The 18,151-nt window shown below is 25.3% G+C and overlaps 1 protein-coding gene across 1 annotated transcript in view; it reads right to left on the bottom strand.

Annotated features, from left to right (window-relative positions):
* Nucleotides 1-553: 553 nt before the first annotated feature.
* Nucleotides 554-18,151, bottom strand: part of Syt1 (synaptotagmin 1) — a 29,687-nt gene continuing 12,089 nt past the window's right edge. The window contains exons 2-10 of the mRNA XM_011501225.1: nucleotides 8,859-8,994; nucleotides 8,510-8,644; nucleotides 7,405-7,550; nucleotides 7,239-7,337; nucleotides 4,152-4,346; nucleotides 3,678-3,854; nucleotides 2,676-2,927; nucleotides 1,652-1,885; nucleotides 554-854 (exon numbers count right to left, since the gene is read on the bottom strand). Coding sequence (XP_011499527.1) covers nucleotides 1,691-1,885; nucleotides 2,676-2,927; nucleotides 3,678-3,854; nucleotides 4,152-4,346; nucleotides 7,239-7,337; nucleotides 7,405-7,550; nucleotides 8,510-8,644; nucleotides 8,859-8,991 — 1,332 coding nt within the window. The 5' untranslated portion in view covers nucleotides 8,992-8,994 and the 3' untranslated portion in view covers nucleotides 554-854; nucleotides 1,652-1,690. The remainder of the gene's footprint in view (nucleotides 855-1,651; nucleotides 1,886-2,675; nucleotides 2,928-3,677; nucleotides 3,855-4,151; nucleotides 4,347-7,238; nucleotides 7,338-7,404; nucleotides 7,551-8,509; nucleotides 8,645-8,858; nucleotides 8,995-18,151) is intronic.

Below are 18,151 nucleotides of genomic sequence, written 5' to 3'. Positions count from 1 at the left end.
CACACACACACACACACATGTATGAATGTATGCATGTATGTATGTATGTATGTATGTTTGTTTGCATGATTGCATGTACGTATATATGTATATATTGTCGATGAAACCGCTTTACAGAACGTGAACGCCTTGAGCGAGTCTAGCATAAATTTTTACTATTTTTATTGTGTCCTTCGTTCTTTCTCATTTTTTCTTTCGTATATCAATTTATATATTCATATATATATATATATATATATATATATATATATATATATATATTGCAACAAAGACATCATGGAAAAAAGCATTGCTCCTTTGATTTGACAAGATTAATATTTTTTAGAATACAATACATATACGAATGTTAGAAGGAACAAACTCTAATACATTAAACTTTGTATGGATTTTATTTTGTACATATAGAAAGTAATTGGGAACTTTCATTCATATTTTCACGAAACAACGTTTTTTATTAACTTTAAAATTTTGATATTTTTTTTATGGATAATTTGAATTGCAAATAATATTTAATCAATTGTACATTATGCATAAACAAGCTCTTTACAATTTATAGGATTGCAATGCATTTTGTTATTGTGTCTTCGGTAAAAGGACTGATCATATTTAATTATTTAATTTTTCTCTTACTTCCTTTTAAGTAGTCACAATATAACTCATAACTGTTACATCTACATAAATAAGTATAGCTGACATAGTATGTGTATATACAAGACACTACACTCCATGAGAACATATTGTTAAAGCTGTAACTCTTTCTTGATGGTATACTTTTTTCATTTATATCTATCAATTATTAATTCTCTTCATTCGTTACAATTTTTGGTATTCCTTCATTAATATAGTTTTGTTTTCTGAAATTCAAAGTTGAAAGTTTCATATAAAATCAATATATGACTTAGAGAATATCTGGTATACTATTTTGCTTATTTTTTTTTTAATATTTATTAAAATATGTTAACATATTCATGAAAATTTTATAGAAAAGATTGTTTTGTAACAAAATTTATGAATACAGTACATATAACAAAACTGAATATACTTAAATAAATAATAATTGCCAATCTTTCTAATTATTTCTCTTATAAGTAATATAAATTATTATATTAATTTATTAAATTTAAATTCAGTGCCTTAGTTATCATAATATCTATTATTTATAATTGAATATTTATTATAAATATTACTTCGCCTGCCTTCTTCTATAGCTATATTTATTTATTTACAATCTATATTTTTGTAAATTATATAATATTTTGATATGAAAACAATGTACGATATATGATAAAAAAAAAAAAAAAAAGGAATCAAACGACATTTAATGAGATCATTTTCTGTATCACGATCTATTGATAATAACCAAAATGCTTGAAGACGCTAAATTCTGCTCTGTGTATTTTCATTAAATTCAATTTCATAATTTACAAAAATTATACGTAACAATACTGTATTAATTTGAAAATTACTAAAAGTGAGTAAAAGTGAATTTGTAGATTCTTAAATTTTGAAAATGTCAATAATTCATAACATTCTTGTTTGCCATCGAGTCATAGCGTCATTATTATCATTGAACAAGAATTATTGTAGCCCCGCAATTGAATGACATTCATTAGATTAAAAAAGTTTTGCCAGTTAAAAGAATATGATATACCAAATGGGTTAAATATCCTTAGTGTACTTCATGATTTCCTTAGTCTTTCTTATCTCCATCCTCTGGATCCTTAAGCGTATGCCATTGGGCGATCGGACGCCTCGGCGATGCTAACATGTCCGACCAGTGTCTCAGTTCCGTGCCACTCGCGTTGTAGCCGAGTATGACTTTGCCAATAGGCTCGGATGTGCCGATACGGTCGTAATCCACGACGGTCACCATCAGATTCACTTTCTGCAAAGTAAAGTTATAATTTTCAGTTACATTGTCTGCTGTGCGTAATTACATTATTTCTTTACATGTAAGAATTGATTGTATTAATTATTCACGCTATGTTTGCTTAACTGTACTTAACACAAGAGAATTCATAATATACGATTCTTAGAAATATCTCATCAATGAAGTAAGGCATAAGCCTCTTGTTCAAGTGGTTTTTGTACCATAACGATCAACAATACACCGTTTATACTAATATAATAAATTTTTGTTAGTACTTGAATGTAACATTATTTGCTTAATTTAAATAATATTTATTCGAACTTTGTAACATATAATAAAAATAATATTTAATTTTCTATTAAAAAAAAAAAAATTAATAAATAAAAAATAATAGAGAAGATCCACTATTAACAATATTTTCTTATTGTACAATGTTTCTATGTGAAACGTAATTTACGCAAATTTCTATTGAAATATTATTCACGTTATAAAGTTGAAAATTTTTTTCTATACGTATGACCAACCAAATATTACAATTTCAATTTTTTAGCTTTAGGAAGTATTACAGTGAAATGTAATTCTTATATGATATAAACTCATTATTCATTTAAAAAGAATCAAGATTAATAAAGATATAAAATTATCCGAGCATTAGTTTCCTAATGTTTTTTTTAAAACATTTTTTCAAATTTTTCTTTATAATGTTGCACAAAACTGATATATTTTTTTACCCATAATTATATTAAATATTTTTTCCACTTACAATGTTTTCGATTGCATATTTTAATGTTTTTAATAATCTTACCTGAATTTGTTCAAAAGGTACTTCAAAAGTGAATGATTCGTTGTAGTAAGGATTAAGAGTGCACTTCTTGATAGACGTTTTCTTCTTTTTCAGTCGTTTGCCATTCTGCATTAGAGCAATCTTGACATAGGGATCAGATAAACCTCCGACGTCCATCTTTTTCAGATTCTTCGCTTCCAGAATAACAACCGTCAATTTTCCGGCAGTCGGTACGTATCTCAGAGAGAAACATATATCTCCGAGCTTATTATCCTATTAAATAAATGACAATATGATTTAAAACAACAATTACACTACAAAATTGTAATTGTGTTTATATTTTTATTAGACGTATTGTAAATAGTATTTTAGTTACTTCATTAATTCAAATTTATAAAGAATTTATGTAAGAGTAAGAATAAAATTTTATTTAAATTTTGTGAATATTTTTTGTAATTCTTTATTTAATTATTAAATTAATTTTGAGTTAATTATGTAAAATTACAGGTATTATGAAATAATAAAATTTTTTAATTGAATTTAAGCATTGAAAAACAGTAAAGGAATTTTTTAATAAATTATTTAAATAACTACTTGAGAATAAGACTCTAATTCAATTTAAATATTTTATATAATGGCTGATTCAATCATAACTATTAATTTATTTTAAGATTACTGATTCTACATCAATGTGATCCTACAATGTGTTTTATGTTTTTTTTTTTTTTTTTTTTTTTTACTGACTGTAAGGTATAATTTCGAAGAAACAAATAGAATGAATTATAGCCTCTAAAGCGTTTAATTTTATTCATATTACTCTGTTGCTTTAATTTGATCAACATTTTAAAAGTTGCTGTAGCTTTCAAAAGTTAGAATTCTAATGAATTAAACATTTTCACGTACAGTACGGATTTTTATATTACAGCAGAAAATTAAAAATACAAAATTTACTTAAAATGCAGAGATCGTATATATTGAAAGGGTGAAAGCTCCTAAGTAATTGCAAACGTAATATTGTCTTACCTGGCCACCTTCTCCCTCGACGCTTTGTAGCTCTCGCCATTCCTCGATCGTTTGTGCCAAGTCAATTTGACAGAGTGGCACTTTCACCTCTCCGATTTGGTCATGCTTCGAGAATCTGTCGAAGTCGAAGATGGCGAATACTAACGTCTTATTCATTGCATCAGCATATGGTACACCCTACAAAGTATTCATGATCAATGGCAAAGATAGCCTAAGGTCATATACATTTTTCAAACAAATCATGGACCATACATATCGTTAATATTCTATGAAACTAATTTCATGTGTTCTAGAAAAAAATGTTAATAATAAGTTTCTCATAATTAGTGACATTTTATTAAAACAGTATGTAAGTAAATAAATATGATCGGACAATCGTATTTTCTTGTAATAAAAATCTTTTCAGAAAATTTTTTACGTAGCTAAAAAAATTAATGGGTTCTATCTATTTAAGTGTATGCTATTTTCGCTTACTTTAAATGTGAAGATCTCGTTGAATTCTGGATTTAACGTCTTTCTATGGACTTTTGTTTCAAACTTCTTCTTTTTATCGGGTAATAAGTAAACTTTAACGTAGGGATCAGATGTACCGCCCATGTCGAGGGCTGGTAGCTCCTCGGCCTTTATTACAGTCACAGCTAAACTATTTGAATTAAAGTCATACTCCAGCTGTAAACGATACACAATTATTATTATTACCTATTATTGTCGCAATCATACAGATACGCATATTAACAAATGAAAATAGATTTTTAACACCTATGCTGTTATTTATTAGCAATTACATTTATTACAAATTAAATTTATATATAAATCATTTAGAGTTTGGATAGTATGTTTCTTTATTAAACTAAGTAACTATTAATAGTCTTAATTATAATTAAAGCATAGCTAATGTATAGAAGATAAAACTTTGATACACCTTTATTCGCCAACTATTTAAGAACAGCTATTTGATTATAGAGAAATATATATTTCAAAATATTAATTCTGTATTCTGTCAGTAATTAAAAAATACATATTTTCCATAAGATATAAATTTATATTATATCAAATCTTATTATACTTGTAATTGAATTTAAAATTAATATAATTCAGATAATTTTTACTAATTTGAAGTTTTATTTTATTTTAAATTCTTAATCAATGTGAGTATACGTTTATATATCATCTTCACTACCCCCTCTTGCTTATAATCTATTAATTTTTTCTCACTTGTACCAACTTCCTTTCCCTTTCTCCTAATACATGTTGTTTTGTTATACTACCTCTCTATTTTACATTATCTGTAACTCAATGGCTATTAGATAGTACGCATTCACGTGAGAAACTAAATTAAAAAGTGTAAAGGGAGATAAAACAAGCAGATCCCAACGCTAAATACACACACGCACACCTGAAATTCACCATGAACTAATAATGTTATTTCTATATCCTATATGTCCCTATGTCCTATATATGTCATAGAAGTTGTATTCAATATCGTTATATTTTATGTTATTTCTTACAACATTATATTTATTTAGTAAAAATTATATTCGCTCATGTTTTTGAAATTTTTAAATATGAAAAAAATATTCCAGTATTTTTAAAGATATAATTGATATTCATTGATTCGTAAATTATTTTATAATAGTAAAACAAAAAACAATATTAATGTAAATAAATAAACAATATTAATGTAAATTTTCTAAAGATTTATTACATTCAATTTTGTATTACATCTTACAATATGCTTTTTTAAATTTAAAAGTTCTACAATTTTTATCAACAATAAAACTCTTTTGTTATCTCAATTAAAAATATTTGATAATGCGTTTGATAATCTAAAACTTCTACAACTTTTATCAACAAGAAAAACTCTTTTCTTATGTTAATTAAAACTGTGTGATAATATACTAATGTTGATTTACTTACAAGCATTTCAATTATTATTATCTACTAAAATATTGCACATCTAATTGTGCGCATTTGAATTTTTTAAATTTTCTGTAATAAAACATATATTTAATTTTTTATAATTAAGATGTGTATCGTTATATCTTTCTCAAATATTGTTGATACAATACGTTTCTTGAATAGTTTATTAAGGTTCTTATCTTTTATAAATTTATAGTTTACTTATCTTTTTATTTATTTAGATTAGACGAATTATATAAATCCATAGCATTAATAAAATAATAAATTTATGCAATTTTTTTATTTTTATGATTTTTACATTAGACATTTATGATGTCACATTTTTTCTGTACATTTTTATATCATATTTAAAATAATTGAAACTATGCATTTTATTAATGAAGTATAATTTAAAGATAACAAATAATTCATTTGAAATATTTAATTTTTCTTGTATATTTTTACGATTAATATTATTAATATAATGCTAGCATTCTAAATTATTAGCACCATTATTATCGTATTTTATAATCTGAAATGAAGCTATTTATTAATACTTACATTATTTATAATCAATACTAAAGTAATTTAAAAATAAGGCAATATATCAATAATTGCTCAAAATCTTTATAAAAACCGAGTTAAGTTACATTCTATTTATTTTCTATGAGGTTAGTTAAAATTTATTTATAGCAATGACCCTGTAAAATAATTGTTGATAATTTACTGCTGATAAATAAAATTATTTTAGTGGTATTAAATATATGATAACAAACATAAATGGGCGACATGTTTTATCTGGAAAATTGTATTTCAGCATTAATTGGATATATAAATTATTGTATACTTATTATTTATATGATACAATAAATATATATGAGACCATGTATACACGCATGCATAACTTCATTATCTATTTCATAAAATATACTGATATAATATACAAATATATATGTATATAATTTAAAATTACAAATTTATATATATTTTTAATATATTTGTGTGTTACATTTTGAATAAAAAAAGTGAGACTTTTCCTAGTGATAATTCTTAATTCTAATTATAATTATATATTTATAAATATTTATCTTGTTTTAATATAAATATATCATAGAACTTTTTATTATGGTGGAGTTAATAATAATTTGTTATAATAATATGTTGTAATAGATTAGAAAAATTAGAAGGTATAAACATTATGATAAGGAAAATGTTGCCTTTAATATTTTTATAATAAATCAATGTTGTACATTCCGTGATGTTTTCCTTTTTAAATCATTAAATATATACGATTGATTCACCGAAGAATGAATATTTGTAACAAATATTAACGATTATTATATTAGTTTGCTTTAAGCATATGAAATTTATACTTTAAATAAAAAACAAATTAATAAAAAAATATTACTCTTAATAAATGATTAGCATAATTATTTATAACAAATTATTATCAAGTATAAGGTCTTTTAATTATTTAATAATTATTAAGACCATTAACAAATTTAAAATTTTGTATTTTCTGAAAACATATTATTTATTGTATTGGTTTTATAATGCTTTGAGTAAAATTTGTTAATAAATAATTTTAAACAATAGATAATAATAAACAATATAAAAGGCATATAAAGAAATTATGAGACAGAGAGTATTTTGAAATCTTACCTTATATTGGAGCCTTCCAAGCTTCACCTCATTTTGCTTGCTGTCGCCTTCGTCGGGTTCCTCGACGTTGTCGGTCAGCTCTTCCATGTCGGGCTGCACCTGCACATGTCGCAACAAAGCCTTTGCTCGTGTGATGTCTCTACGAAAGTGAACAAATCAGCCTTACCTTATCTTTGTACGTTGTACTCAGGAGCTGTACCGATTTAAGGTCGACTGCGCCCTTCAGGCCTTTCTTCCCATCCTTTGAACGTCTTTTGCGGAAGAATCTTCTTATGCAAAATCCACAGAATCCGAGTACTACTATAGCCACCGCTAAGCAAGATAAATATGATTTTTAAATGTAGGGTAAAATTAAGCTGATTATATCAATATTTTAATCATGTGAATTTAAATGCTCATGTTATAATTTAGAATTGAACTTTAAATTTATGAAACGGCAATCCTTATTTGAAGATTTTTAAATCTAGTATTTTATTAATAATATTTAAAATATGTACAAATAATAAATTTTTTTTAACAAAACTATTGTATTATATAAATAATAATAACTATTAACACTTAAAAGTATTCGAAATAGTTATATATATTGATTTAAATTGAGAAGAATTAATGAAATTCGTAATAAAGTTTATATTATTTTATAAAGTTTATAATTATTTTAAAACGCATCATATAATATTTAAGATTAAACGGAATACTAAATTCATTAAAAAGCATATTCTAATGTTATCAACAATTTATTAAAAATTTTTTCGTTTTCATTAACATAGGTAGAAATAAAAAGTCATGTAACTTTAAAACTTAAAAGGTTTAAATTATTTAAATGTAAATTAACGTCAATATCGGTGATTAATAATAGAACAGAATAAAATGAATATAAATTACATAATGTAAACTACTAAATCAGAATGTACTTTATTTAGTCTTTACGTCGTTTAATAAAATAAGCACATTATCATGCATTAATTATTGTATAGTCTAAATCATAAAATAATTTTATGTGCAAAGCGTACTAAGAATGATTAAAAAGAAGTATTTCAAAATATTTAATCGGCTGTTGTACTAGTTTACTGATTTTTTATTTTTTTCCCCATTAAATAATGCGATTATATTTTCGTTGGTAGTCATATAAAATGCACTTAAGAAGCACATCAAGACGATTTTCCAAATTAAATTTATGAAAATGAAATTTATAGAATGAACAATATCTATATTATTATATTAAATAAGCGTTTAATAGCATAAGTCTACATTTTTGTTAAAAGAATTACCTATTAAAATGGCAACAAGGCCCCACGTAGGTAAATCTGCTTCAGCAGCGAGTTTCTCTACGGTCTTCTCGATATTTTCTTCCACGGATTTTGTTGTCGTCGTAGTGATGCTTTCCACTTCCGTCGTCATGATTACTGCAAATGAATAGAACTTTTTTATTTGCTTATTCGAGAAAATGATTCACTTGCAAAAATGAAAGAGAGAAGTAATCAAATTACAGTGACAATCAAAACACTTTTATGGCGCTCGAACATTTATCATATATGAAAATAACGGAATTTCTTTGTTGACATTTGCACAATTATTGCAAGTGCCTACTTTTATATAGATGTGATGTATGAAACTTACTGGGTCCCCCCGTTTCTTCTGCCATTGTGACAGGTCTCAACGTTGTCAGGTTTTGACTGACAGTTGTTAAGACTGTCTGCGTCTCCTCGACTTTCGCCGTCACCGGCACTTGTCGCTTAACCAACGAAGGCATTTTCTGAGAACAAACAATTAAAATTTTAAGCTGCATTGATTATTTTTCTTATCCTTTTGTACTTTATACAACATTTTTTTTCAATTATTTCGAAACTTGCTTAAACGCAATTAAGTACCTTGTGAAAGTAAAGTTCTTGAATATTATGATTTAATTTAAGAAAATACAAATTTCTTATCTTCATGAGAAAATCATATACTTTTGAAACTAAATAAAACAATAATTGATCCAAAAAAAAAATATACACGAAATATATTTATATGCAAAAAAATATTTTTATTGTTTTTATTTTCACACCGGTTCGATATAAACGGAGCATTTCCATGTGGACAGTTGTTCGAAAATGCTGTAAAACGCTATGATTCACCCACACGCAGCGAAGTACCTCACTTATAGCGCCAATTCGCACGCTTGCACTTTATGCAATTAGATTCGTTTCAGATAAAAAATAAAGAAGAAAATCGTCGATCCAACTGTAAATAATGAATGAAGAGTGCGACCCACGGATACGTGGTACGCATGCCCATACTAACAGAACACGAGCAAAGAAGAAATAGTGATGCAGTGCAGCGTTGTAGCCGCGTGGCGGGCAGTTCGAGACTGCGCTTCCGTCATTAGCAGCGGAGGCGGTAGCGATCCATGTCCGACAACTGGTCCCCCCGCGAATCCGAGTTCAAGGTGGGCCTCCTTGCCGCGTTCTTTTAGCCTTCGGTCCTAACGCTTCTTACATATTGCTTTTGTCACCTACTCGAAGTCAGGCTCTCGTCGGACTTCCTGCTACCGTTTACCGTTGATGTCCACTTTCAAAATATTTGCCAGCCCCAGCCATTAATTGATCATCCCTTCTTTGCTGTGTTGTTAGGGAAAGTGGGTTCGCATAACGACACAGAATCAACGAAATTAGAGTAATATATGGCTATCAATATTTGGCCTCTATAATAACGTATTACACTTCAATGAATTAAATATAAATGTTTAAGCCATCGAAATTTGCTAGGTGCATAACGATTATCTATTCCTATTTATCTAGTGGCATCATTCGGATTTTTAAACTTTCTAAATTCTAAATTTGTACATTTATTTTTAAAAGTAGTCAATAATTTTCTCACGTTTACGTGAAATCATTATACGACACTATGTATACGTCAGTACGATACGCCGTTATACACACGATACTTACAATACACAATATTCATACATTTCAAAGATAGAGCTTTTTTTTTTTAATAAATGTAATTTTCAAAAATTTTATCGAGTTTCATAAATATCGAAACGTATATACTATATAAAATCTGGTTTCTAACGTGAAAAATGACGCACTATTCTAAATCCGTTTTAATAAAAAAATTAATTATAAATCGAATTTATCTTTTCTTATGATTTATGCTATAATTCGTCATTTATTTACCATTTATTCAAATATATTAATTTATTAAAAAAATTGAAGTAACGTTTATTTTTGACTCGATCACTAATTACCATCTTTTTTTAATTTTCAGTCGGTAAAATAAATTTATATTTATAGTTCTGCATGTAAAATATAAGTGTATTACTTTATATATACTTTTCTGGACAGTAATTACGAAGAATATAATTTAGAAAATCACTCGTAAAAATTAAAAACTAATTTATCAAAATTAATGCACGTGACTTTCTAATTTGCAAAAGATAATTGCCGACTGTAAATTTAAAGCCGAGTACTCTTTAGAGTATTGTTATTATTACAATAATATAACACTTATAAGACATCTTGATTTGAAATATATATTCAATTTAAAAAAAAAAAACATTATATTTATATATATATATATATATATATGTATATATATATGTATATATATACACATATGTATATATATGAGTAACACGCTAAAAATAATTATGATGTTCATTATTTGTTGGAGATTTTATTATTTCCAGACAAATTATTGGTTTCTATACGTATATACACAGAATTTTAATAATTGATAAGCAAGCTGTGCAAGAATTACATGTATCTTATCCGATTCAAAAAGAAAGTGTAAAAAAATTTTGATTTTACTCTGGTTGGGCTCAAAAATATAGTGGAGTAAGAGAGTGAAAGCCTAGAGAGAAAACGTGAACACAAATATGAATCGCCATCCACAATGGCATTGGTCCAAAAAAAGTATCTTTGCGACAATTCCGGCAGTAAGCTTTTCAAATGGAGTGTTATATTAACAATGCGCAAACTAGCGCCTCTTTTCAATGACCACCCATATAGGAATAAAAAAGTGACAAATAAGAAAGAATATGAATGACTGAGGTTGGGATGGATAAATGAGTGGCATCCTACTAGGATAGATCTGTCAGTTTTGGTCAATTGCCAAATTATTATGTTCACTACTTTGTGTAATATTGGTAAACATTACATGTTTTTATTCATTCTGAAACCAGATATTCTAAGTTATAAGGGATAATAAAGTTACCGCTACATTAAATAATGTGTCTGAATCGAAAGAAATTGAATTTTCGAACGATGAAATAAAAAAATGTTTAAACCAATTATTACGAACAATTAATATAAAAATATAATATTTTATTAATTCTTATTAATATTGATGGCGATAATTCATTTCTATTTTACTTCAACTTGAAAACTTGTTTGAAATTTAGCTAAGGTCGTGAAACATTGATAGAATTATTTTTTTGTTGCTTCTATAAATATATAAAAAAAGGCGTTGATAATGTGTATGACAATTTAATGAATTAGAATCATGGATTTAAAAAATATTTAAAAAAATTTAATACGTTGTATTTCTCTATTGTTCTGCTACCATAATTTTAATTTTTACCGAATAATTACAATAAGTACAATAGTATACAATAAGTACTGTTTACTAACACGTAATATAGAAATTGCAGAAATGTTTGATAACTTAACACTTTATTTCAACATTACTTGGCGAATTTCCTATCTTAATCAATCTTTTAAACTATCGTACAATCTAATGACATGTTGCATTTTAATAACTATTTAACATACAAAATTATTTAATAAAAGCACTATTTCAGTCAATAAGATAGATTTCTGGCCCTTGTGAAGTAATTTTATTTTTTACACTAATATTAAATATCGAATACTAACTTTCTATTATTTCATGTTTCTTAAAACATATTTTAATATTTTATGCATTGTATACAAATTTTATTTCAAAATGTGATTAGAAGATAATTCACTGGTAAAACGTTTTCTCGTAAGATTAGAATTCTTTTTTAAGACTTTTTGTGTTATATATTTTATATACAAAAGATAATTATGTAAAAGATAATTTTTTAATATATGATTTTTATTAATATTTATACTTTTTAATCAATATTTTAATTAAATTACTATTTTATCAATGTCAAGAAAAAAGTATGAATAAGGTTTGCTAGTCCTTTTATAATTTTTGGGACAATACAAAAACGAAGAAATATTAAGTGACGTATCGATTAGCGCGTGCAGGTTAAATCGTCACGTAGACACATAATTTGAGATATCGCCTTCGTCACCTCAACTGTGGCTATATTATTTTTATCCTCGTATCTTGGGCAGATGAACGACATAAATATTCATCTATCGTTGACGAGCATGACATGTATGGCGACGAAAATTATTTAAAATATAGTAAAAGTCAAGAGAGAGAAGGGGAGAGATAGCTTATGTGTAATACAAATTGTTTAACTCCCTTATCTGAATAAATGCAACCAAGATTTTTCTTAAATGCAATACTTATAATTTTTAATATTTCAATATTGCAGAAAGATTTATTACATGTTTTAGCTAATAATATTTAATAGATACCAAAAGATAAGCAGAAAATACTGTAATTTGTTTATAAAGTTTAATAAAAATAATACGGAAGAAAAGAACTATTTTACTGATGGTAATATGTACTTGATAATTCTAATGATAATAGAATTTAATTTGTATTTAATGAATTATTTTAATCGTTATCTATCTTTAATTCGAAAATATAGGTCGTTGCATATGCTGTATTCATTTTATGGATCTATGCAATTAAAATAAGACAGACTTTTTATTTAAACAGCTTAGAGTATCTGCATACAATTAATATTGATATAAAAATATTATCCGAGTATCTTATATTTATTTTTCCAAAAATATTTTTATAATTTTATAAGAATCGAGACACCGATATTATAGAGAATAAATTTTATAAAAAAAATTATAAAATTATAGAGAAATTCGTGCAGAACAAGATAAAGAGAGAGGGAGGAGACAGACAGACAAAAAGTAAAAAGATAGTGAAATAATGGCAATAAGAAAACAAAGTATAATTTTGTTCGATTTAAAGCCCACTAATGATTAGCGATAACTTTTATCTTTTTCTTCTTTTTTTGTTTTACGAGTGTTTTATATTATCTTTTTTTTTCCTAACCTCTTTTAAATTTGTACCTTAATCGCTCTTATTTTGATTTATTTAATTATACATATATATGACATTTTAAATTGTATAATATAAACTGAATCGTCAGTTTTATTATGAATTATATCTAGAATTTAAAGGAGTATTTTAAAAAAATCATTTTTATGATATTTTTATGATGATTTTAATGATGTTTACATAATGTATTAATTTTTTTTTACATCGACATCTGACAAATGAGAATTCGCTCATTTTTAATAATATATATTCCAACAAATAAATTTGTATTTATTCAAATTATATATAGAAAAATACTTTTCACGTAAAGGTTTATGAAAATAATATATGTTCTAAAAGATTGATTACTTAAAACTGAAATGTTTTAAAAAATTTCTTGTTTTGTATAGTTGTTATCCTTGTAATATGCATGAATTCTCACAAAAAATTGGTTTGTTATATCATCTCAAGGCTATATTTAAAAAAACGTTTGGAACTATTTATAATGATAGCTGAGTTAAATTTTGCATAATAAAATCTAATGTCAAATAAAGTTTATCGTACATGTAACATTAGCAACTCATGAAAAAATTCTTTTTTCAGAACTTTTTTCTACAACATATTTTGATTACAAGAGAAAACTTTTATGGATTATATAGTCATTGAAGTAAATATACGACATTGTAGAAGCTTCACGTAGACTCTCAGTGCAATCTAAGAATTTTCAAAATAGGCGCTTACAAAGAGGATTTTCGAATAAAAAGTAAGCAACGTATCAAGCAACTCGTTAATGTAAGTACCGGATAATTTTCCAGCATTTAAACTTAATTACCGAGAACGTCCAATTCCTTAATTGCCGACTATCTTGTAGTATAATTATGGTTGCGCCCAAGCCATTGCCCGGTTCTAAAATTATTCCCACTTTTCCAATTCAATCTCGTTTGCCCTCGTGATATCACTATCGCGCGGTGCCCTTTACGTACACCGGCGGCGAATTTTTTATGTCCTGACGGTTGCGTGAGTGAGCGGAAAAGTCGTGAGAACTGGAAAATCGATCATTGCTCGTGGCAATGTCCACACTATTACACGTGCCGCCATCTTACGTTAATCTGCACGGGAAATCCAGCTGTCTACCAATACTCACCAATTTTTATGGCTTATTGAATGAAGAAGAGGAACTCGGATCCGAGACACACGAAAGCTTCTATTTCCAATTTTACGCCTGAATGCTTTCAATACTTTTACTTTTCAGTTATTATTATTTGGTGAAATTAAACGATTTTAAACGATACACCAACAGTACAATTTAATTTTATGAATAGATTATTTTTAACATTTCAAATAGCGTTACATATGACGTATTATACGTAAATATGATATTTTTTCGAACACCTTGAAACTTACAGAAATCTAAATATAGCAGAATTTTAATTTTATGACTTTACTATTATAATGATTTTATGAAGTCACTTGTAAATAATGCGGTAATTTCAATTTTTCATATTGTAAAGTCTTACAACAACGTATAAAATTATTCGATTGTAGCAAATTTCAATTTTCTAAAAAACATTTAACATACATAATTGTTTTGTTTAAAGAGAAAGTAAACTTTTATATAGCCTTCAGGCTCATTGTGAACATTTACATAAGTCTTTATATGCAATTTCTCTTAGATTATCATATATTATTGAAATGGCACTTTATAATTCCATAATATTATATGAAAAATAATATTGTTATTTTATTATATTATTATAGAAATAAATTTATTCAAAATAATGAGATTTGAAATAAGGAAGGATGTTTTATTATAACAATGAAGATGATTTATATTATAATGATTCATAAATTTACAAAATTTCAAGCCCATCTAATTCATTATCAAGAAAATTAACTTTATCTGGCATAGATTTTAATAATAATAAATCAGAAAAATTCTATACTTTATTGCATATTTTCAGTATGAATATCCGCTACTTTAAAGCACACTTTATTGTAAAAGTATATAGCATAGAATAATGACTTCTTATATTTTTCACAATATATTATTTGTACATTTAATAAAATTTATAATTTTAATGATTGTATTTTCAATCTTGGATCATTTATTCATTAATCACATGCATTTTATTTTATAGAATAAACATCTAAACAATAATATGAGGAAATAATATAGTACGAAATATGGAACTAATGCAAGGGGTCTAAAATGTGGACTTGTTAAGGAGTCGATTAACCACCACTCGCTGAATAGTTTTTAATTAGTGGATCTGGTGGCCCATTTGTAAGTACTCTTATTTGCTTTTCAATTAGAATTCTAAGGTCATTCTTATTCAGAAAATTTCCAGATGTGTATTTGAAATTTGTTTTCATAATAGAGAATTAATGAAACAACGTTGAGAGTTTCAAAGTATGATAAAATCAGGAGGCTTGTTAAATTGGCAATGTTAAGCATCAATAGGTATTTAATATATATGAAAATCTTTTAGGGAAGAGATAAACAGAAAGATTCAATGGAAAAAATGAACAATACTTGTTTTAAGACAACTTTTCAAACAACCATTTATAATACTAATTGGAACAAATATCGAAAATATTATTGATTTGTTAGATTTTTATGATAAAATTATATGTTTATATTAGAATTATAACTAATAAATAATAAATAATTCTAATGTAGAATTAATCAATCGAATTAAAAAGATGTATATGAATCTATATAATTCAGGTTTAAATATAGCAATTAAATTTATGTTTTATTTAAAGCTATAATGTATACAACTATTCTAAAACATTATATAATGTGGAAATTTTTTACTTTAGGTTTCTGATTATAATTATATTAATTATAATTCATATCATAAATTTATATATCATATCATTTTAGAAACTATTCGGTATATCTTAATTTATTGTACTTAAATAATGAATTAATATTTATTTTTTGCATATTAAATATTATGAGTAACATGTATATATTAATTATGTTCCATTTATTATGTTGAAAAATACTGTATAATATAATTATTCAATAAAAATACCATAATTTTGTCAATTCAATTTTTATAGATCAGATTTTAATAAAATCAGTTTGAATTTATATAGTTGATAACAACTGTAATTTTAGTTATATTAGTATAGAGTGAATAATAAGGATCCATTAATAATAATATAAGTTTTAAATCATGGACATTTCATTAGTATTATTTTAAATAATGTAGTAATATTTTTAGAAAAGAAATATTTTTCTTTTTATCTATATTTTAATTAAAATAAAGTTATATATCTAAGTATGCAAAATATGATATATTATTCGTATCATATTTTAGGGTTCAACATATTATTTTATATATTGGTATAAAATTTTTTGACTAAATATAAATATGTACTGTATTCTTATGAATATTACATAAATTTTACATAAAATTGTAAAATATTGGAATTGAAATAAAGTAGATATATTTGTATTTTGTAAAAAAGATCTGGAAAGAATGATGAAAACATAGTATTGAATTAAGAGCAAATTTAATTTCTTTCTATAGAGAAATATAGATGAAATGTATTTATAAATTAAAATAATAATCAATGAAGGAAGAAGAATGAAATTGAAAAATATAAAATGAACTGGTAGAATGATAGCTAAAAAGAAAACGAGAGAGAATAAAAGATAGGTTTTGGTATTATTAATAATTAGAATATCATTGAAACTTAGGTATTTATTATCATTTTTTATTCTTTTAATTTACAGGATTTGAAATTTTTTCGACATACTAGAATACAGTATATCAAAATTAATTTATTTTTGTTAAGAATTTAATACGTATGAATAAAATATTAATGTAATGTCACTTGCAAGAATTTATTTTTATACGTGCCTGAAGTGGGATCTGAAAAATCAGTGTGACAATTACAATTTTATTATAAATATTATAAACATATAAATATTAGAAATATAACTATATAATAAAATAACTATGTATACGAATAACAAAGAAGTAATCAAATGTGTATTACTTAGGAGAAAATAATCCTTCTATTTTAATGCAGACTTATCAAATAATAAATAATTCAAATAAATTAAATCGAGCAGTGGCTATAAAATAAAAATGTTCAAAAATGCGTGCACTTCTCCATTTCTAAAACTTTCATTTGTGTTTTATTTCTATAACTGATGTTAGGATGGAAATCCGTAAAATACCTTGAATTGTAGGTGGTTTGTTTGATTTAACACTAAATGTGCGCGCGTGCAGTTGTTGATTCTCATCAGAGACATTTAATCGCCCCTGCCTACGATGTTCATTTCTGAGAAAACCATCGGTCTATACGAAAATGTCAAGAGAATTAACTTATTGACATTGCTTTTTTATTTTTGATCCCGTTAAATGATATTGATGTAATTGATTGTATAGAAGTGTGAGATTTTTATTCATGTATTTCTATATATGGTTTTCAACTGAAATTTCTTAATAAATTTATAAATATTTATACATATTAAGTAACCTGTTATTCTATTATGTTTTAATTAATTTTAGAAATGCGTATTAAGTATAATTTATAGCCCTTAAATTATTATAGACAATTAATTGTATTGTGAAAAAGTATTAATTTAAAATAAATTTTATAAAAACATAAACCATCATCACATTGCTTATTGTAAATTGTAATAGTAACTGTAATGCTTAGAATTCAAAATATTTAACTTAATTTAACTTATTTAGCTTAATATTAATGGCCATGAATCTTGCAAGAAATTTCGTATCTTTTTCATTTTG

Source organism: Ceratosolen solmsi, unplaced genomic scaffold (genome assembly GCF_000503995.2).
Source record: "Ceratosolen solmsi marchali unplaced genomic scaffold, CerSol_1.0 scaffold57, whole genome shotgun sequence".
Classification (NCBI taxonomy): domain Eukaryota; kingdom Metazoa; phylum Arthropoda; class Insecta; order Hymenoptera; family Agaonidae; genus Ceratosolen; species Ceratosolen solmsi.
This window is presented reverse-complemented; position numbering and strand designations above follow the sequence as displayed.